General features: G+C 41.2%; 1 protein-coding gene across 4 annotated transcripts; it reads right to left on the bottom strand.

Moving 5' to 3' along the window:
- Positions 1-369: 369 nt before the first annotated feature.
- On the bottom strand, positions 370-13,742 carry itgb6 (integrin, beta 6). Of its 4 annotated transcripts, none has more exons than XM_085150140.1 (16): positions 13,273-13,742; positions 11,147-11,216; positions 10,748-10,827; positions 10,370-10,568; positions 10,024-10,270; positions 9,726-9,891; positions 9,464-9,625; positions 9,229-9,324; positions 8,904-8,993; positions 7,586-7,720; positions 5,566-5,983; positions 5,256-5,478; positions 4,685-4,779; positions 2,497-2,613; positions 2,248-2,414; positions 370-890 (listed from the first exon to the last, which is right to left on the bottom strand). In XM_085150140.1, exons 2-16 carry the CDS (start codon positions 11,199-11,201, stop codon positions 792-794), a joined length of 2,349 nt encoding a protein of 782 aa, XP_085006266.1. In that variant the 5' UTR covers positions 11,202-11,216; positions 13,273-13,742; the 3' UTR covers positions 370-791. The 4 variants fall into 4 exon arrangements, with proteins under 4 accessions (XP_085006266.1, XP_085006109.1, XP_085006188.1 ...); XM_085149983.1 differs by having other exon boundaries at positions 10,748-10,830; positions 13,273-13,741; XM_085150062.1 differs by lacking the exon at positions 13,273-13,742 and having other exon boundaries at positions 11,147-11,580.
- Positions 13,743-19,303: the final 5,561 nt, after the last annotated feature.

The following is a 19,303-nucleotide window of genomic DNA, read 5'->3' as shown; positions in this document are numbered from 1 at the left end:
GAATCCTCCTCTGTTCCAGCCCCGTTCCCCATCCCCTCATCCCTATGAAACCTGCTCCTTTATACTAAGTTAAAAGTTGTGTGTGAAAGGAATTTCCCATCTGTGGGGATAAATAAAGCACCCTAGCTTATTGCAATTTCAGTCAGATTTGCAAACAAGTAATCAAACTGACGCACATTGAATAAAGGGCCTTAGTATCCAGGGCAAGTTGCCTTGTTAGAAAATGGAAACCCTGAGCACTGAGTGATCCCACTGTAAGCAAAACAAACTTTAAATTTTGTTTCTCGCAGGTAAATCAAATCAGTGTGCTCACTCTTTGTGAGAACTGTGTTGTAACCTGCAATTAAAACCAGAATTGCAGAGGAGTCATTTCACAAATGCCAAATCCAACTTTAATTATGTGCCACATACCATAAAAAACTCAGAACAACAGTTATTAAAATTAAAGGCTCAGCCTTGTTTTACAGTAAAACAATAGACACATTATTACATTACACCTGTATATTTATACATTTTCATTCAGTAGTAGATCACTTGTAGTGTAGACTTCTCCTTTCCAAGTTCCAAGTTGCAGTACATGTAGGGCCATGCAATAGAAATGTCCAGTGTTTGACAGTACAGTGCACTTCTACAGCAGCAAATTCATCTCGCAGTGTTCGTCTGTTCACAGTGTTGTCTACTGTGCTAGGACATCTCTGAATTAACTCAGGGATTCGTACAAAAACTATTCTCTGTCTCATACACACACAAAGTCACACACTTAAGTGCACTCAGACGCATCCAGTTCGTCATCAGTAGTGATTCATTGTGATAGTCTTTTCTTTCTGTGCATTTTTATAAGTTACATTTCTGTATGTAGATGTTGAGCTCCTGAACAGAGGGTTGGTTCCCTGAAATTAAACAAAGAAAGAACACAATGACGTTTAGATTTTTACAGATGCCACAGAAAGATCAAAACCAACAACACACTAGTCCTGTAAACCTTCCAAACTGCCTGAAGCTCATTTGGCCCAAATCAGAAATCTCAGTGAGCTTGTTTAATGTTAAAGTTAATGATAGCACAGTTTAAAAAAAGACTGAACAAGTATGGAAGGGTTGCAGGAGAAGCCTCTTTTTCTCTCTAAAAAGAACACGGCAGCACAGTTTAGGTTTGCAAAGTTGCATGTGAACAAACCACACGATTTCTGGAACAATGTCCTGTGGACAGATGAGACCAAAGTGCAGATGTTTGGCTGTAATGCACGGCACCACATTTGGAAAAAACAACAACACAGAATATCAGCACAAACACCTCATACCAACTGTCAAACAATGTGGTGGAGGGGTGATGATTTGACCTCGGTTTGCAGTCACAGGACCGGGGCACCTTGCAGTCATTGAGTCCACCATGAACTCTTTTGTATACCAAAGTGTTCTAGAGTCAAATGTGATGCCATCTCTCTGACAGCTACAGTTTCAGAGAGATGGCCCAAGTGATCAGAGTAGATCAGTAAATCTACAACAGAATGGCTGAAACCAAAGTCCAGACCTCGACCTGCCTGAAATGCTGTTACAGTAACTTTTCAATTCTATTCTATTCAATTTTATTTAGATAGTGCGAAATCACAACAGCAGTCACCTCAAGGTGCTTTATATTGTAAAGTAGACCCTACAATACAACAGAGAAAACCCCAACAATCACACGATGCCCTATGAGCAAGGCAACAATGGAAAGGATAAACTCCCTTTTAACAGGAAGAAACCTCCAGCAGAACCAGGCTCAGGGAGGGGCGGCCATCTGCCGCGACCGGTTGGGGTGAAGGGAGGAAGATAAGACAAAAGAGATGCTGTGGAAGAGAGTCAGAGATTAATAATAACTAATGATTAAACCCAGAGACGTGTATAAACACATAGAGAGTGGAAAAGGTGACTGTGCATTAATGAATACCTACAAGCCCCAATGACCTGAAGCACAGTTGTAAAAAACAGTGGGCAAAAATTCCACCGCAACAATCTTAGAGACTGATAAAGTCACACAGAATTTTTTTCTCAATTTATTGCTGCCAAAGGTGTTTCTACAAGCTACCGAGTCACGGGATGTACGTCAGTGAATATTAGTGGGAACAGTTTAGTTATGAGAGACAACTCACCATCAGACTTTGTCCACCCTTTTGAATATCTAATGAATGTCTAATACATTATTTTGCTTTTTAATTATTCATCTGAGCCCAACAAAAAGAATAGAAGCGAAGTCATCCACGGTCTTACCGACTGCCAGTTTGCCTTTGCCCTCTCAGCCTCAAACTTGGCCACCTCCTTTTGGTCATGGACTGACACCAACACCTTCCACACACCCAGCAGGATCAGGCCGATACAGACGACAGAAAGGGAGACCCCGAGAAGAATCATGGGGATGTTGGGTGGCTCTGGACATCCTGAGACAGGACATGAGAGCGAGATGAGACTTGCACCGGGAGTATCTTTCACGTTAGTCGTCTACGTTGGTGTCAAGCTTACCGTACATCTGCAGATCATAGGCAGTGGTGTCCGTCTCACTTTCCACCACTTTAAATGACGCCCAGCACTCATTCTTCATCATAAACGTGCAGGACATAGAAGGACTCTTGTCATAATCTGTGAGGAAATGTGAACATACATATCCATAAGGAAAGGCTATCATCTTCCCTTTGACATTGTGCTGAGAATGTCAGATGATATACTCTGCTCTGTTGTGCTGTCAGTGTGACTTCATTATCTAAGACTAGAATCTGGTGTGTGTGGACCGAACCATTGTGTTTCACATCTGAAGCTTGAAAATCTTCTGTGATAATCAGATATGCCTCTCAGCTTGCACAAGTACAGCGGCTTTAAAATCAACTCCTCTACAAAGGAAGACCAGGTTCTTTGGCTATTCACAGGCACCATAATAGCTTTGCCTGTACAACAAGGTAAATAATATGTTCCCCATTGTTCCACACTGCCCAAAAGGACATGGATGGCGTTGTATTAGAGAGGGGGGGTGCAGACTTCACAGAGACACCCGAGTCAATGGAGGTCAGCATTCCTCCAAAGCAGCGACCCTGGCTGAAACTTAGCAGGCCTCTGTGTTGATACCACCACCAAAAATAAGAACCCTTGCAGGACAGGGAGGCAAAAACTTGATGTTATTTGATTTTAATATATTTTGCTTGGTTTTAAGTAGTTGCTACATTTTAGCACATTTTAAAAAAGCTATTTTAAATATTTTGCTCCTGGCCATTCTTCAAAATATGTCATATATGTTTTGAAGGTTTTCTTTCATTAATTACTATTTACCCACTAAGGGGCGTTAACCTGCATAGACTTAAAACCTGCATGAGATCCAGTATCTCTTGGTGGCAGTTGAAAACCAGCTTTATTTGATTGATTTAAATCAATACCAGTAACTAAGGATTGTTAACATGCATAGACTTGAAACATTTGTTGACAGTTGCAAGCAGGTCCTGTTTTGCAAATTCTTCCTTGTGAACATCATACAAGAGAGTCTGACATACAGATTTAGGTGTCAAATTGCCGTTCACCCCACAGCGAGTTTGTGAACATGAATTGCAAAAAGTAACCAAACAGAAGTGAAAAAGCAGTTTCTCTCAACAGTCAACAGGCTCTCCTTCTAGCTGTGGATTCACACAGTTTTCATACCGTCGCTTGCAGTGTATTGTACTATCAAGCCAGAGAGACCTGTGGATTTAAAGGTGTCACAGGACTCGAACAAAAGCACTCAGAGAGTGCAACTCCCTCCGAAGGGCAAGGGCTACACTAAAACATTTTATGCCATCATTGTGACCTTGTAGAGACAAGTGTTGTACAGCCCTATGCATGTCCTTCAACTAATATATTACTTGATGTGGTTTCTTGAAACAAAACTTTTCAAGGTCAACTTTGACCTTGGGTGCTGACAATGAAGGTCAAAGTCAAATGCTTAGCCAACCTAGGTACTCATATCCCCCAAGGTCTAGTATATTGTTGTGAAGTTTGAAGATGATCCATAAAAAATTGTGGGTGATAGTTTTTACTGATTTTCACATTTCGAGTGACCTTGACCCGATTTTCAACAAAATGAAATCAGTTCAAGCTGTTACTGGCATCTAAAATCACAAAAAAAATATTGAAAATGATGTCTTGAAAACTGTGGTCACTAGGCTGCTTACATCCTCCTTCTCTTTGGGGGAAAGAATCATTGTTTTGTGTTACTGAACCAGGAATACCTGGAAGGCCTAAATACCAGCTAGCCCTTTCTGATGTAACACCCTGAAAAGGCAGGACTGTTTTTTTTAGCCACACCACCCGCTCAACTTGCCAGATTAGTCTCACTGTGACTTTGTCCTTTTGTCTGAAATGCAACTCAAACTGTTTGGTCATCATTTTTGACTCAGTGGAGGAGTGATCTAAAAATAACAGTAGTCTTGAAAACCTTTGCGGGGCTTTCCAACAAGATAACATTGAATAAGGAAGGGCTGAACTTAAAGCAGATATGGTTTTATGACTTTTATAGGCAGAGTTAGAGCGACATTACGAGAGACAAATGGGAAGGTTTGTATGTGGTGATTTAGTGATTTACCCCATTAGGTAAGTAAGTTTAGTTTAGGTTACGGTTAGAGTTCAGTGAGTTAGAGTAAGAAGCTGAATGAAAGTAAAGTAACAACAGGTAAATTAGGGAATCCTTTACCTCCTGTTGTATTGATGGAAATTGTAGTAGCGCTGCACCTTTGATCACATGACTCAGCATCATCCTTATCTTGAAGATGGCACTCTACACAGGTCCTAGTGTTGAAATGAGCAGGAAAACGAAAGGTTAAGATGATGCAGCAAGCATTTATTGAGGCTTCAATCACTGACATGGGGCAAAAGGAGAAATCACAGTCGTGGTCACTTATCAGCTTTTTTCCCAAGGCTTTTCTCACTCTCTATCACGGGTTCCCCCCCTCCACAGTAAGAGTAGTATCAAATGGTCCTGGCCCTGACAGCTGCTTTACAATGAAGAAAGGAAATCTCTCAATGCTGTGTTGGGGACATTAGTATCTTTTGAAGTTACATGGAAGGTGTAGACACATGTGAACAACAGGACCAGAACCTGATATGCCTGAACTCCAAAGAGCAGACAGATCACGCGGCGCAAGGAGACGATATCTTGTATCTCTGAGGTAAAGAAATACCAATCACCGAGGTGACGCTGACAAAATACTCGACATTACACCCTTGTTCGGCCGAAAGAAGCGATGGAATGACTGCGCTCTCACCTTGCAGATGTACAGGAGCTTCCACAGGTTGGACACTTCTCACACTTGTCCCCAGATGCTTCGGGTACAGTGCAGACACAGTGGCCACACACACATTTCCCCCTGCCGCTGCAAAGTAAGCCATCCTCAGATGTGCACGCCTCCATGCTGGTGCTGCAGTTACAGTACTGCCCTTTCCATCCGTGTTCACAAACACACTCTCCGCAGTCGCACACTCCATGGCCTACAAACAAGAAATCTTCGTTTATAATAAAAGGCTTTCCACAAAAACACATGAATAAGTCAGAAGCATTCACATGAAGTTACTCACCTCCGCAGAGCTCCCCACGGAAGCGAACACAGGAGTAATTGTCACACTCGCAGTAGGGACCGTAGATGCGCCCAAAACTGGATGCATGACACACACACTGTCCACAGTAGCACTGCCCCTGACCACTGCATATTTCAGACTCATTGTTTGCGAGGCAGTTGCTCAACAAAGTGCTCTCCTCATTGCATTCGCACTGCGCTCCCAGGAAGCCCGGCTGACATATGCACACGCCGCACTGGAAAACCCCTTGGCCCTCAGTGCACTGGCTGCTGTCTGACTTTGGAGGCTGCCGGCAGTCACAGGAACAAAGGGACTGCACTTCTATCTCCAAACTGTCCTGAAGGCCTACAGGTCTGAGGGAAAAGTGCCGAACACCTGACAGGCATCCCAGAAGCTCCACAGACACATTGAACACTACCTGAGGAGCAAAAACAAGGAGGGCATCAAATTAAGATCAAACTAAGAACAGACTGCAAATATTCTGCATGTGAAAAGTCAGCGCTATTGATCCCCACAGGAATGCCATTGATAATTTGGGGCTTTTTCATCTGTTTTAGACAGCACAGCTAAGAGAGAGAGGAAAAACTTCAGATTTGAACCAGCTAAACAAGATCATTAAGCCCTGATGTTGGTGAAAGTAAGTAAACTAGTTCCTCCGTTCTTCTTCTTCTTTCAGCTGCTTCCTTTAGGGGTCGCCACAGCAGATCACCCATCTCCATTTCACGTATCTGTAGCATCGCCCTCTGTTACACCAACCCTCTGCATGTCCTCCTTCACTACATCCATGAATCTTCTGTCATCTTCCTATGTTCCTCCATCTTTAACTTTGTCCAATATATCCACCATCCCTCCTCTGCACATGCCCCCAGAGGAAGCCACCCAAGGGATTGATGAAGTCTTATCTAATCTAAGTTCTTATCCTGTCCTAGCGTGTTTTATGCATTTGTGTTTTGCCAGACAAACTGGTTGGGGGTTTTTTTTCTCTCAGAAATATTGTCTGATCTATCAGTTACAAGTGCTAAAGCCTCAAATTCACCAAGTCTCCCTCTAATCAACATTAGTCTCTGACAAAAAACAACTTAAAATTTTCCAGATTTACACAACACATTCCTATCTGACCCAATCCAAACAATTCTTCAGGTACAACTAAGGCATGAATGTTGACGAAGCAGAGTGCACGTTGTGTTATTTTTTCACCTGTCAGTCTGTGTACTGATTTTTTTTTACATACTTTTACAAGTTTATAAAGCACTGCAGGTCTTGCAAAGTTCTCTGCATACCCTAAAATTAAGCTTTTACCGCTGTAGTGAAAGACCTAACACAGTTAGAAAGACCTAACACCCTTGAGCTGTTAGGACTGTCTGTGTGTTAGAATAGTCTTTTGTCCCTTCCATTATTTAGTTTCACAGGCGTAACAACAACAGAACAAACACAGCATCCCATTCTCTCTCTGACACACGATGCAAGTGCAAAAAAATAGCATACAATAATAATCGATACTATTAATAGTATATTTCCAGCGTTTTGATCAGCACCATGGACAACATCCGGGGTCAGATGTCATGGGAATGAACGCTAACACTATTTTCTTCAGCTAAGCTCCCACAAACTCAAAACAGATTTAGCCTTGTTTCAGTTCATGAGGAAAAATGTACACTGCATAAAAGCTAGGCTTTGATTCACAAGACAGAACCATGGGCATAGTGAAACTCCTATAGTATGTCCACTTCATCATAACACCATGGTTATGAGCTTCCAGTATACTTTAGAGGAAAGGGCCCTCCTACCATCAGGACCCAGGGATGATGCCCTCCTGATGCCTTGTGAGAATTAATGCCTTTGTTTAGTTTCCTTTAAGTTTTCAACTTTTGTTCACATTTAATCTTAAATATCTACATTTTTTATGTTATGTTTGGTGTTTCACTAGAATTGTTAATAACTGTTCTTGTCTGATGAGATAGTTTAATAAAAGGCGCTTCAAAACAAAAAAATGAAGCAATTTGTAACAACAGCAACTCACCGTCTCTCCTGGTTTGATGTTGGAGCAGCGTTTTAGATCAGGGAGGATAGTTCCATTAGGGCAAATGGTTGTGAAAGACATGTGCAGCTCCTTCGTGGCTCCAAGGACCTCTAGTTCAATCTCTGAGCGAAGTTCCTGGAAAACAGATTATGTGTATTGTGAGCCATATGAGAACACAATGGGCAGCACACCTTGGTACTGATCAGGTTGCTCCTTCAAAAAAAGCAAAAAAAAAAAAAAGCAAAACTAAGTTAACTAAAATCAAATCAGATTTTCCTTTTGTTCAGTCAAGATGAAGTGGGATTTCCAGGGCTGTCAGATGAATTATACTTTTCACCCTGCATTGACCTGATGAGACACCTCATGTCTAATTATTTTTTGGGGGGGTGAGTCAGCATCCCAGGTGTGCTGCACTGTATAAAGCACCTGAAGAAAGTGTGATAGCTAACCTTAGCTTGAGAAAATAGTGTGCTTGACTGACTAATGAACTCTGTAACGGCCCGTCTGACTGCTAACAGAGGGTATATTGTGCGCTTCCTGGCTTTGGTGTTGGTAAGGAAGAAGAAAACCGGAGCACTTATGGGATACACCCAGCTGAGGATGGATTAAGTAGATAAAACGCATCTAAAGAGACTTCGCTGTTACTCATCAGAATTACAGGTGAGTGCAAGTACTCATCACCTGTGCAGTATCACTAAATAGTCCCCTGTTTGCACTGCGTTCCAGTTAAGCACCACATCTACAATCACTGTGATGACAGGGACTCCTCTGCTAGTGTGGCAGAGACTAAATGTGGGTTTAAATGACGCAACCGATGAAGTAATTAGAGGACTGCACAACTACCAGTCATCGCCGCCAAGGGGGATTTACAAAACGACGCACGGTGGATGAGATGGGCAGAACGAAAACGACCAAGAGTGAGAAAAAAGAGGCAGTGTGCGGGAGAGGGAGGGGAAGTTTAGAGCAAATCAGATTTGGAGGGGGCGAGGAGATGAAATGGTTGGGACAAGCAGAAACATGCTGGCCAACATGCTGATGCAGAGTGTAGGGTGGTGGAGGGGAAAATGTGATAGAAGAAAGAATAAAAGAAGGAAAAGAAATAATAACAAAGGGGTGGAGAAAATGAAAATAGTAATGTACCAGTTTGCTATAGATACTTTTTCGTGCCTGCACCATTAAATATTACTTGATTTAAAAAAAAAAAATTGTCTTATGACTTTTACACACACACACACACACACGCACACACGCACACACACACACTAAGCCACATATCCACTCTGCCAGCACATCCTGATTATCAGGCCCTTTTATTTACTTTGTATGCTGTTACAATCAGTTCCAGGATGTTCCGCGAGTCTTTCGCCACGACTCCAACGGTGGCACCAGGTATGAGATCTGCATAGTTCTAAGAGACACAGAAAACAAAACAAAAAAAACAGATAAACAGTAATGTCACTGTTACAAATACGGGAAGCTCGTCATCACACATCTTCCCTAAAAGAACAGTACGAAAAACGGGGCCAGTTGTAACAAGTTGAATGCAACTCAGAAGATAAATATGCTAACCTCACAAACACTTGTGTTATTCAGCTCTCTAGTTTGATCTCTTCTAACAGGGAAAAGAACTAGGGAGCTGTTACCATGTAGTTGTCCTTCTGGTTTTCTGTCACTGCAAATATCAGCAAGATGTTGTTGTCCACCAGCTTATCAATCAGCTGACCAAGAGTTGGATATTCCTGAAAAAAAAAAGGGTTACATTTATAGGAGGTTTCAGGTGATTATTTACCATAAGTTACCACAGTGTTAAAGGAGAAAGCCAAATAATAATAAAAAATAATAATCCTAGATGAATCAAATGATAAAATCAGGTTTTACATGCACTGTGGACTTTGAGTATTCATTGTTGGCATCCAGGTGACACTGCCCGTCATTGGGAATCACAATACCGGCCAGCCTGCTGTCCATCCCAAAGTGTGAGTTGCCATCGCTGACAAACACCAGCAAACGCATGGAGTCGTTCCTCCAGCCGATCTTGTCCTAGCAGGAGACACACAGCTGCTCTGAAAAAAACAGTTGGCGAGGTGGCGTCACAAACGAACGGCCGGCATCTTTGGAACCTTGAAATGGGAAATGTTACCCCACAAACGGCTGCTTGCATGATGGCGTCGAAACCACACTCTGTGTCGTCAATGTTTGCAGATATATGCTGCACGGCGATTATCTCGTTGAACTTGCTGGTGTTGCTCGTCAGAGACAAGACGTGCTTGTAGCCAAAAGTCGGTAAGCAGCTGACGTCTACACGGCTGTAATGTAACAAGACATTAAAAGCGAGCGTTAGAAGAGTAAGAGTGTCAGATTTACAAGATCAGAGCACTTTAAAAAAACAAAAAGAAACAAACTTCTAGTCATGTTTAGATTTTTATTTTATTGTAAACCTGCACGGGTTGGCCAGTTCTTCTTCTGTGATCTTGATGAAGGGCAACAAGGGTTTCTCCACAAAAGAGCCAAAGCCCATTCGAAATTTACTCGTGAGCTTCGCCATTTCTTTTGACAAAGTAGAGCCCAAGTCTTTGATCATCTTCAGATCGTCGAACATGGATGCTGACAGGTCCATCAGGTAGTACATGTCCACAGGATAGTCCTCTGTGTGTTGAACCTTCACCTGGAAGGTCACCGCACTGCCTGTGCGAGAAACAAAATCAGGCTACGTTTTATCTCTCTGAACTCAAAAAACTGCTTCAGAAGACAAATCGTCACTTCAGAGGATGTCGGACTGCATACCAGGTCGGAGCTCGAGGGACATTTTTTGAGGGAATATCTGTGTGCTATTAGTGCTGCCAATCTTCTTCCCAAGTGGCTGATCCTGGAGGATCTGGTGTTTGGAAACAGGGAACTGCAGCTGGTCCCTGGCACATCCCTTTTCCAGTAAGACATCCAGTGTGTCACATCTTTGTGTGACTGAAAACCAGTCTGTGAAATTCTGACAAACAAAGGGGAACATGTGACAAGTAGCAACCTCAGTTTGCAGGCTGTTTTACAGCAGGCCATAAAGATTATTACTTTGTCATCAGCGTCATCATGTAAATCAAACATGAGAAGATATTTTGCAAAAAAATCACTTCACTTTAAATGTGACTGTCTTCTCGTATAGCTGCTCACCTCCTGTGTGCACCAGGCGCACTGGGGGCTGAGTTGCAGACAGTCGTCACAAGTCACAGTACTGCCGGCTGAACACAAATCTGCTGCACAGCACATAAACAGGTAAGGGTTGTCAGCACAGACCAGAGTCCAACACTAGAAAAAGTCTGCATTTATGGTGTCATTTTTTATTTACTTATTGATATGATTATTTTAATCTCTGTGTTTATTCTAATCCTTAGTAGTAGGAAATGTGTAGTCCAGTGTAGTAAATGTAACATAATTCTTGGTTTCAAATAACTTCTCACAATAAAACATCCCAACCACTCTTCAGTGCCAAGACAGCATTGTTGACTTGCTCTTGAGTGACTACTACTTTGCAAATGAGCTTTTAAAAAGAAAGCCAGGACTTCGGCTTACCCTCCACGGCGTTGATCCAGTACCGGAGAATCAGGCTCAGCAGTAGAAGCCCCATGAGTCCGTGAGGTTACTGGTTGATAAGAGACACAAGGTGAATGTTTCAGGTTATTTCATAGCGCGTTAACAGGAAGTGAAGCCTATCCAGCGACATGGCTCCTCTCTTCAGCCAAACGTAGGCTAGAATAAGAGAGGAGTTCGCTTTCCACCACCTGGATAGAGGAGGAGGAGGAGGTGAAGGGCTGCCTCTACCTGCCCTGCCTTTTTAAGTCAACTTCCGTCCAGGTGAGAACGCGAGGCGGGCGCGAGGAGAAAACAAACCGCAAGCAAGTAACCGCGACCGCTAGCCGATGTCTCCCCTTCTTATTTAGCTGTTCGTTAATGAATCAGGTTTGTTCCCACCATCTGTGTCTGTGTATTAGTAAGGAATAAGACAGGAAATAGGAATTCTTAGTTAAAAGTAACCTGAAGCCAAAAATAAACGGCATTGCAAATAAATTAATAGGTAAATAAAAATATTAAAAAGGCCTATTTCCCCCCTAAAATAATTAGCTTATTATTTCAAGCTAAATGCGTACTTCCCCTTTAATATCAGGAGTTAAAATCTTACAGTACATCACAAATTCAGGCGTCACAAATGTGTAATTGAATGTCTTTAATACTTTAAAAAATATATATATTTTTGATATTGACTCCTCAATTTAACTTTGTGACCTTTGGTAGATACCCTGGCTTAGCGTTGGTCTAAACTCTGCAGCGGTATATAAAGTAGGTCAAATTAGCACCACCTTGCATCAGCTACAGTGTTTCTGTAGAGTGAATGGCCTTTAAAAAATAGTCGTGTTTGTGTTATGTAAGTGTGAGTGACTTTCTTGTTAAGGCTAGATTGCTTGTAAATTTGAAACTGAAGTAAAAGTACAACATTCTGTTGTAATGAAGCATTAAATGTGGCTTAATACTTCATATTAAGCTATGCCATTTTGTTGTGAGCTAATGATAGCAAACTAGCGTTGCTTTTGAATGTACTCTCTTTCTCTCTGTTGGGCCATCCCCTTGAAGTCTCTGTTCTTTTAAAAATGTTGTTGTTCTCTGTGAGGCCCTGGCGGCGCACCTTGTCACTCTGGATTTGAAATATGAGATTGTTTATACCCTCATTACACTGCTGCTACAGTGTAATAGGCTAGAATTAAGCTACAGTCAAATGGGATCGCTGAAATTGTGTGTGGAGAGGAATAATAAAGTGCAGACAGGGCACGCCATGAGCAAATAAATCCTTCAAAACTCTATTCTGTGGGCTGTATAACAGAAGTTATGTTAATATTTAACACAGCGACTCAGAGAACATGAGTCAGTGTCACTGTCTCACAAGAATTTTCCAGCTTGACGATTAACTCACGATGAAAACCAGGCCTATCGCAAGATATGAAATATGATCAGTGTGTGTGTGTGTGTGTAATAGAAGGGGAGGAGGGGTGTGGCTGAGTAGGTGTTGAACTATTGACAGCTGCAGTGCAGATATCCCCGCATGTCCTAAGTTAGAGGAATCTCACAATTCAGCACCACACCCCTTCTGAATCTGTGAGACACATCTGCCACCCCGAGTTAAACCCCACCTCCACTCCTCTTACAGCAAACCCTCTCACCCCTTAATGCCTCTTCTCCTTTTGTCTTTCATTGGCTCTCTTCTCCCAAGTTCTTTGTGTTGTGATCCATATTTTCCAGTAGCCTCTGCCATTTAATTCATGCCTCCTTCAGCTTAATTCTTCCCTTGTCTCACACTTCACTCCTCTCCTCTCCTCTGAATTCCTCAACATGATGCAGTCCAACACCACTTTTGTAGCCTGTCATGTCCTGCTGTTTGTCCTGTGTGAAAGGTGTACTGCAGCATCACTGCCTCTGCACCTCACCTCACTGTCTCATGTCTCAAAATGACTTTAAAACCTGTAGCCTTTCACTAGCATTTCAGAGATATTCAGGCTTTTTAAACCCAGTGGGACTCTTTAAACCACAAAGTAGCATTCTCAATGAGTATCAGACCAATCAATATTTACAAATTCAGAGATCTCGTTCCCCTATCTCTCTTCTCTCAGCATTATACGCAAGTGTAATACTGCAGTGAGCCGACTCACCTTCAAGGCTGTCCTCTGATAACATGCTGTCGCGTCTCAGTCTTTCTTTCTTGACATCAAGTGAAAAATGGAGAGAAGTGGAGAAGCATCAGCCCAGCACATTCAGTCCTATTGTATCCCAGCAATTGGCAGAGTAACAGTAAACCTATTGTAACGGCGCCCTTTATGAAGCATGGCGCTAGGATGACCCTGCTGCCCATGCTCCTTGGCTCATGTGTGTGTGCGCACGCGTGTGAGTGTGTGTGTCTGGAAGTTTGTAAGTATGTGTGCATGTATGCATTCTGGGGTTGTGTGTGGGTGTTTGTACAAGCTCTAGCTTGCCTGTGTGTGTGTGTGTGTGTGTGTGTGTGTGTGAGTGTGTGTGTGTGTAGGGGGAGGCCGCAACGACAATGAGTGACGGTAACAACTGCTGGCTGTGAGACCTCCAGATCCAGCTTCTTTATTAAGAGTCGATCTGAGTGATGTGCTAGTGTTGCACTCTAGAGGCTAAACCCTTTATGAACTGGATCACAACACTTCTGACTCAAAGACCTTGTGATTAGTCAGGATTCTGTGTGTGCGCTTGTGTGTGTGTGTTTTGCTACAATTACTTCCTGCAGTGAGGAGGAGGAGGACGCTAAGAGAAGGAGTGTCAGAGCGTAATACAGCCTCCTTCTTGCAGTGGTATGATAGGAATGCAGGTGTACATGGATATGTTAGCGAGATCTAAGTTTCCCTAAGTTATTACTGTTAAGACAACAACAAAGGATTCTTTTCTTTCAGCCTCATTTCTGATCTAAAGAGTCTACAAACAAATGCACTTGAGCTGAATGCTAATCATCACCATATTACCAAATTTCACAGCATGCCATGTAACGTGAGGCTAAAAAGAGGCTAAAAAGTCCACCTCATCAGGGGGTTCAGCAAATATAAATATAAAAAATATAAAAACGTCTGAGCATAGGATAAGCTGCGGTTTGCGTTGAGATTAAGAAGGGATCAGGTCACAGGAGTGGTTGTTCCTAATTATGATCCATTCCAGAAGTCTGAATCGCTGTTGGTCTTGAAGTCTGCTTACTGACAAAACAATACCCATCGTCTGCCAAACAAAACTGATGTGAGGTGGTCAAGCCGAGGAGCTGTGCCGACATGTACATCAACAGTGTTTCTTTCTCTTGACAGTAGTCTGATTCACTGTGGAAAAAACTGAAACATAAAGTGGAGATTTGTCTTTTGATATTTAACTGGATGGTACATCAGTGTGAATGTCCTTAGGTTGAATACCCATTCAATCCACAACTTACAGAAGGAAAGCTTTGGAGTTCCAGCTTTTCCCCCTTAATAAATGAAATCACTATTTAAAACTGTATTTAGATTTTACTCTGGTTATTTTTGTCTAATATTATTATTTTTGTTTGATGATATACAAAATGTATGTAGGGTGACATGTATGCAACAGAACAAGAAATAAGGAAGGAGCACATAGTGTTTCACAGCATTGTACATGCTATTTTTTTGCTGGACCATTGTTTGATTTGAATGAAAAAGAAGAGAATACATACATATATATAAACTACGAGTCAAAAGTTTGGACACACCTTCTCATTTAATGGTTTTTCTTTGCTTTCATGGCTATTTACATTGTAGATTCTCACTCAAGGCATCCAAACTATGAATCAGCACATAAGGAATTATGTAGTAAACAAAGTGTGAAATAACTCAAAACATGTTTTATATGTTAGAGTTTCAAAATAGAAACCCTTTGCTTTGATTACTGCTTTGCACACTCTTGGCATTCTCTCGATGAGCTCCATGAGTTAGTCACCTGAAATGGTTTTCCAACAGTCTTGACGGAGTTCCCAGAGATGCTGAGCACTTGTTGGCTGTTTTGCATTTCATTCTGCGGTCCATCTCATCCAAAACCATCTTGACTGGGTTTAAGTCAGGTGACTGTGGACTGTGAATCATGCACGTAGAGACCATCCGTTCACCTTTTCTGCGTCACACAAAGACACGGCGGATAGAACGAAAGATCTCAAATTTAGACTCATCAGACCAAAGTACAGTTTTCCAATGGTTTAATGTCCATTCCTTGTGTTTCTTTGCCCAAACAAATCTCTTCTGCTTGCTGCTTTCCCTTAGTGGTGGTTTCTTAGCAGCTATTTGACCATAAATGCCTGATTCGCAGAGTCTCCTCTGAACAGTTGATCTAGAGATGTCTCTGCTGCTGGAACTCTGTGTGGCATTTATCTGGGCTCTAATCTGAGGTGCTGTTAACTTGCGATTTTGGAGGTTGGGGACTCAGATGATTTTATCTTTGGCAGCAGAGGGGACTTTTGGTCTTACTTTCCTGGGGCGGTCCTCATGTGAACCAGTTTCGTCATAGCGCTTGATGGTTTTTGCAACTGCATTTGGGGACACTTTTAAAGTTGTAGCAATTTTCCAGACTAATTGACTTTCAGTTCTACAAAGTATTGATGGACCGTCGTTTTTCTTTACTTTGCTGATTCGTTTTTGCCATAATATGAATTCTAACAGTTGTCAAATAGGGCTGTCAGCTGCGTACCAACCTGACTTCTGCACAACACAACTGATGGTCCCAACCCCACTATGAAGGATAAAGGTTTGCATCACTGTCAACAAAACAAAGGGAATATAAAATATGAAAGTTTTTTGTTTGCTATATAATTCCATATATCTTGCTTCATATACAGTATGTGATGTCTTCAGTAAGTATCTACAATGTAGAAAGTAGTAAAAACATACATATGTATATGTATACATATATGTATATATGCAAACCTGTCAGAAGGTGCTTCTGGCTATACTTTTAATGGCTAAGTATTGTGGCTCAGCATGGGGAAATGTAAAAACATGACTTGCATAACAGGAACTAGGAATGAGAAATGATAACAAATGTTCCCTTCATTGCTTTGTTTATAATAGCATTTGACGTTTGTGATACTTCTGAAAAATGGTGTTGACTACATTTGGAAAACCGCAATTCATCATAAGTCCAAATTTTCTACTTTAGGTTTGGTTTCAGCTGTGAAACAATAAAGGCGTTATGTATTTAAGACAATGATTACTTCTCTGCCTATTATTAGTTCTTTATAATATTAATATTTTACTATTTATAAACAAAATAAAGTTTGGCTCAGATGTGGAAGTATATTTTAAATATAAACTATTTTAAAAATTGAGCTCAGTTGATGTTTAGGCAAAGCAGCTAACATTTATTCATAACAGTAGATATCATAAAATGACATATATACGACTCACGACATGGTCATCATGGTGTTCTTAGATTAGATTAGGCAAGAGATTAGGCAACAGCAAGAGAAAATATAAAACTTAAAAAGATATAACCAATATATGATCTCCTACACATTTTCCAACACTCTCTAGTGGTCTGGATTGGAGTCCTTACCAGGCTTATTCAGCCTGATTGCATCTCACTTTTTGGATACATGCATATTTCACTAAATGCATGAAAACAAGTACTGTAGGAGTCCTCTCTGTGTCTATGCCCCAACTCTGACCTTGGTCTTTCCCAAGGGATCAGTGCCATGTGTCCTCTCAGCTGTGGAGAACGAGAGAGAGGGATTTGTCTTGTATGTGACATTCAAAGGTCTGATTCCCTTACAATAAGTATTTGATTGACATGAGAGTGTGCATGAACTACATGTATGTATGTATATTCCTGGTGTGGGGGTCGGAGAGATGTGGGGATGATGGCTAATCTTGCACCCTGAGTGCTTTTGATCCCTTCAACTGGTAAGAGATGCGCGCATGGTGCCTTTATGTCCCTGGGATCAGCTGTGCTATGTCAGAGCTTAAGAAGGGAGATCCGGCACATGAGTGAGACTACAAAGCCTGTGTGCCCGAAATAGTGCAGGAAAGGGCTGGGGTGCGAGCCCACATGTCGCACTTGTTGCTAATTTGATCCAGTATAAGTTACATAGATAAGAGCAGACTTACAGTCCTTCAGAAATGATCTCTGGATTCAAATATGCTGGACAGCTTTGGCTCTCAGCACCCTCTGCTGGTAGATAATTGGTACAGCCTCCACTCAAGGGTTTGAGTCCAGTTTACACCAGGGATGTCAAACTCATTTTACATCAAGAGCCACATACAACGTAGTTAAAGACATTTAACTACACATTTAATCTCTGAGATAGCTTTATGTAGGAAGAAGAAGTGCAATCTCAACAGCACGTCTCAGTTTTTCTACATGATAAATGTGTAAAACTAGAGGAAATGGTTCTGGTAGCTCACTTTTATAAAACGTAAAAGTTTTTGCTGATTGATAAAGTATTTCCTTTTTTTCTTTAAGCTAAATTTCTATAGTAGAAAATGAAGACCAAGAACTTTTCTGTCATTTAATTCTTTATCTATTACTTAACTACATTTAGCTGTGTGGTATGATGGCTGCGGGGAAGCTATTTATCAGCAAGAAAAGCTATAAAACCTATAAAAATACAGATGAAACTCCAGAATTTATGCCCTCCATCTTTTTTTTCCAAAGCCATCCAAGTTTTTCCCAGGCTGATTCTGGTCCCAAGGCATTATATTGTACCAATTTATATTTATTATGATAATCTATATACTTATCAAGCACAGTGCTCGTCAGTAACTCAAATGTGGCAATTAAGGAATCCTTGTGAGTGTAACATACCTAAAAAGTCCAGTGAGCTAGCCCCAAAAGTACAGTACAGTACAGAGACATGAACTAATGCATAAAGTCTGTCAGTCAATTAAATTAAAGAGATCAGAGTCACGTCTGAAAAAGAAAAGAGCATTTTATTCAGCACTGGTTTTGTTCCAAGGAAAGAGCAAGGGGAAACTTGAGAATCAGCAGAAGGTGATAGATGAAAGCAATGATTTTTTTTTCTCTTTTTTTTCTCATTTTTACATTTTTTTTCCAGCAACAAATGTTCAGTAAGGGAAAGTACACTCAGGTAAGGCCTGGCTGTATTTTTCTACATTGAGCATTTAATGCTTACTATTGATTGTGGGCAGATGAACAGTGACCATACATCTTTTACCATTTCTCTTGTCTCAGACTGGTGTAGAGGTAATACATCGTAAATGTCAAGAAGAAAAGCTAAGAACACAATAAAACTGTTCACTTTTGGCCCTGAACGTATAATTTACACATCGCATTCTTAAGAAACACAGGCCATCAGCCGTGTGATTTCACCATCCATCTAATATTAATGAAATACCACAGTTTTTATTTTATTTTTAAGTATTCCATCCATGATTGTTGCATATATTTTGTTTTGCACAAGGCAAGGCAAGATTTGGGTTTTTTCCCCACTCATCCAAATAGTTTGAGATCTACATTGTTAAATGGAGAGTAACCAAAATCGTAATATTAATTTTGAAGAGGGAAAATAGAAGTCAGAGTCAGAAGAATGCAGCAAATTCATGTTGCCTGCATTTCATATGTTTCAAGCACACACTAAGCCATCTACTTTACAGAGAAGCCGGCATTTGTCTTGCTTTCGAAAAGTATCGCACCTGAAAAGCACTCGTAATGTCTAGAAAAAGAAAACCCGGAACAGAAGCAATGACAAATACGGATGGAAAATAAAAAATAAAGCACAATGTTGCCTTTTTGAAGATCAGAAAGCGTAATGCTGCATGTGGGAGAAAAATGTTAGAAGTCCTGTTTAGCCAGCTCCTGAGCGTGGCTTCTGTTCCCCTTTTGTCCACCCTGGTGAAAAGGGGCTTTACCTGCAAACCCCACCACCCCAGCGGACGCTAGCAGAACCATGAGGTAGATTACGGGTCAAAGTGACCACAAGAGAAACAAAAACCCTCCCAAAAACAATGCCGCCTGGGTGAGATACATGCAATTTCATAAAAGTACAGCTCTCGTCTCAAATCATGTCATGAATTTGTTGTCGTTTTGTTTATTTATTTATTTATTTTTGTAAAAAAGGAAAGAAGAATATAAGGATTTCCCTTGCTCTGAGTTTGTCACCGTTCTCACTTCTCAGTATTGCCGCGGGACTCTCGTTTTCTTTATTGCTACCAGACGACT

The sequence above is a fragment of the Neolamprologus multifasciatus genome, chromosome 1 (assembly GCF_963576455.1).
Source record: "Neolamprologus multifasciatus chromosome 1, fNeoMul1.2, whole genome shotgun sequence".
Classification (NCBI taxonomy): domain Eukaryota; kingdom Metazoa; phylum Chordata; class Actinopteri; order Cichliformes; family Cichlidae; genus Neolamprologus; species Neolamprologus multifasciatus.
Note: the sequence above shows the minus strand (reverse complement) of the source record. Positions and strands in the feature narration are given on the sequence as shown.

Bases quoted from the DNA above. Each gene is read 5' to 3' on its own strand.
- itgb6 (XM_085149983.1), bottom strand. From the start codon at position 11,201: ATGGGGCTTCTACTGCTGAGCCTGATTCTCCGGTACTGGATCAACGCC. The intron at 9,325-9,463 runs GTAAAACCTGAT...TTTTTTTTTCAG, and splicing joins ACTCAAAGTCCACAGTGCAT to GAATATCCAACTCTTGGTCA. The intron at 5,984-7,585 runs GTGAGTTGCTGT...TTTGCTCCTCAG, and splicing joins ACATCAAACCAGGAGAGACG to GTAGTGTTCAATGTGTCTGT.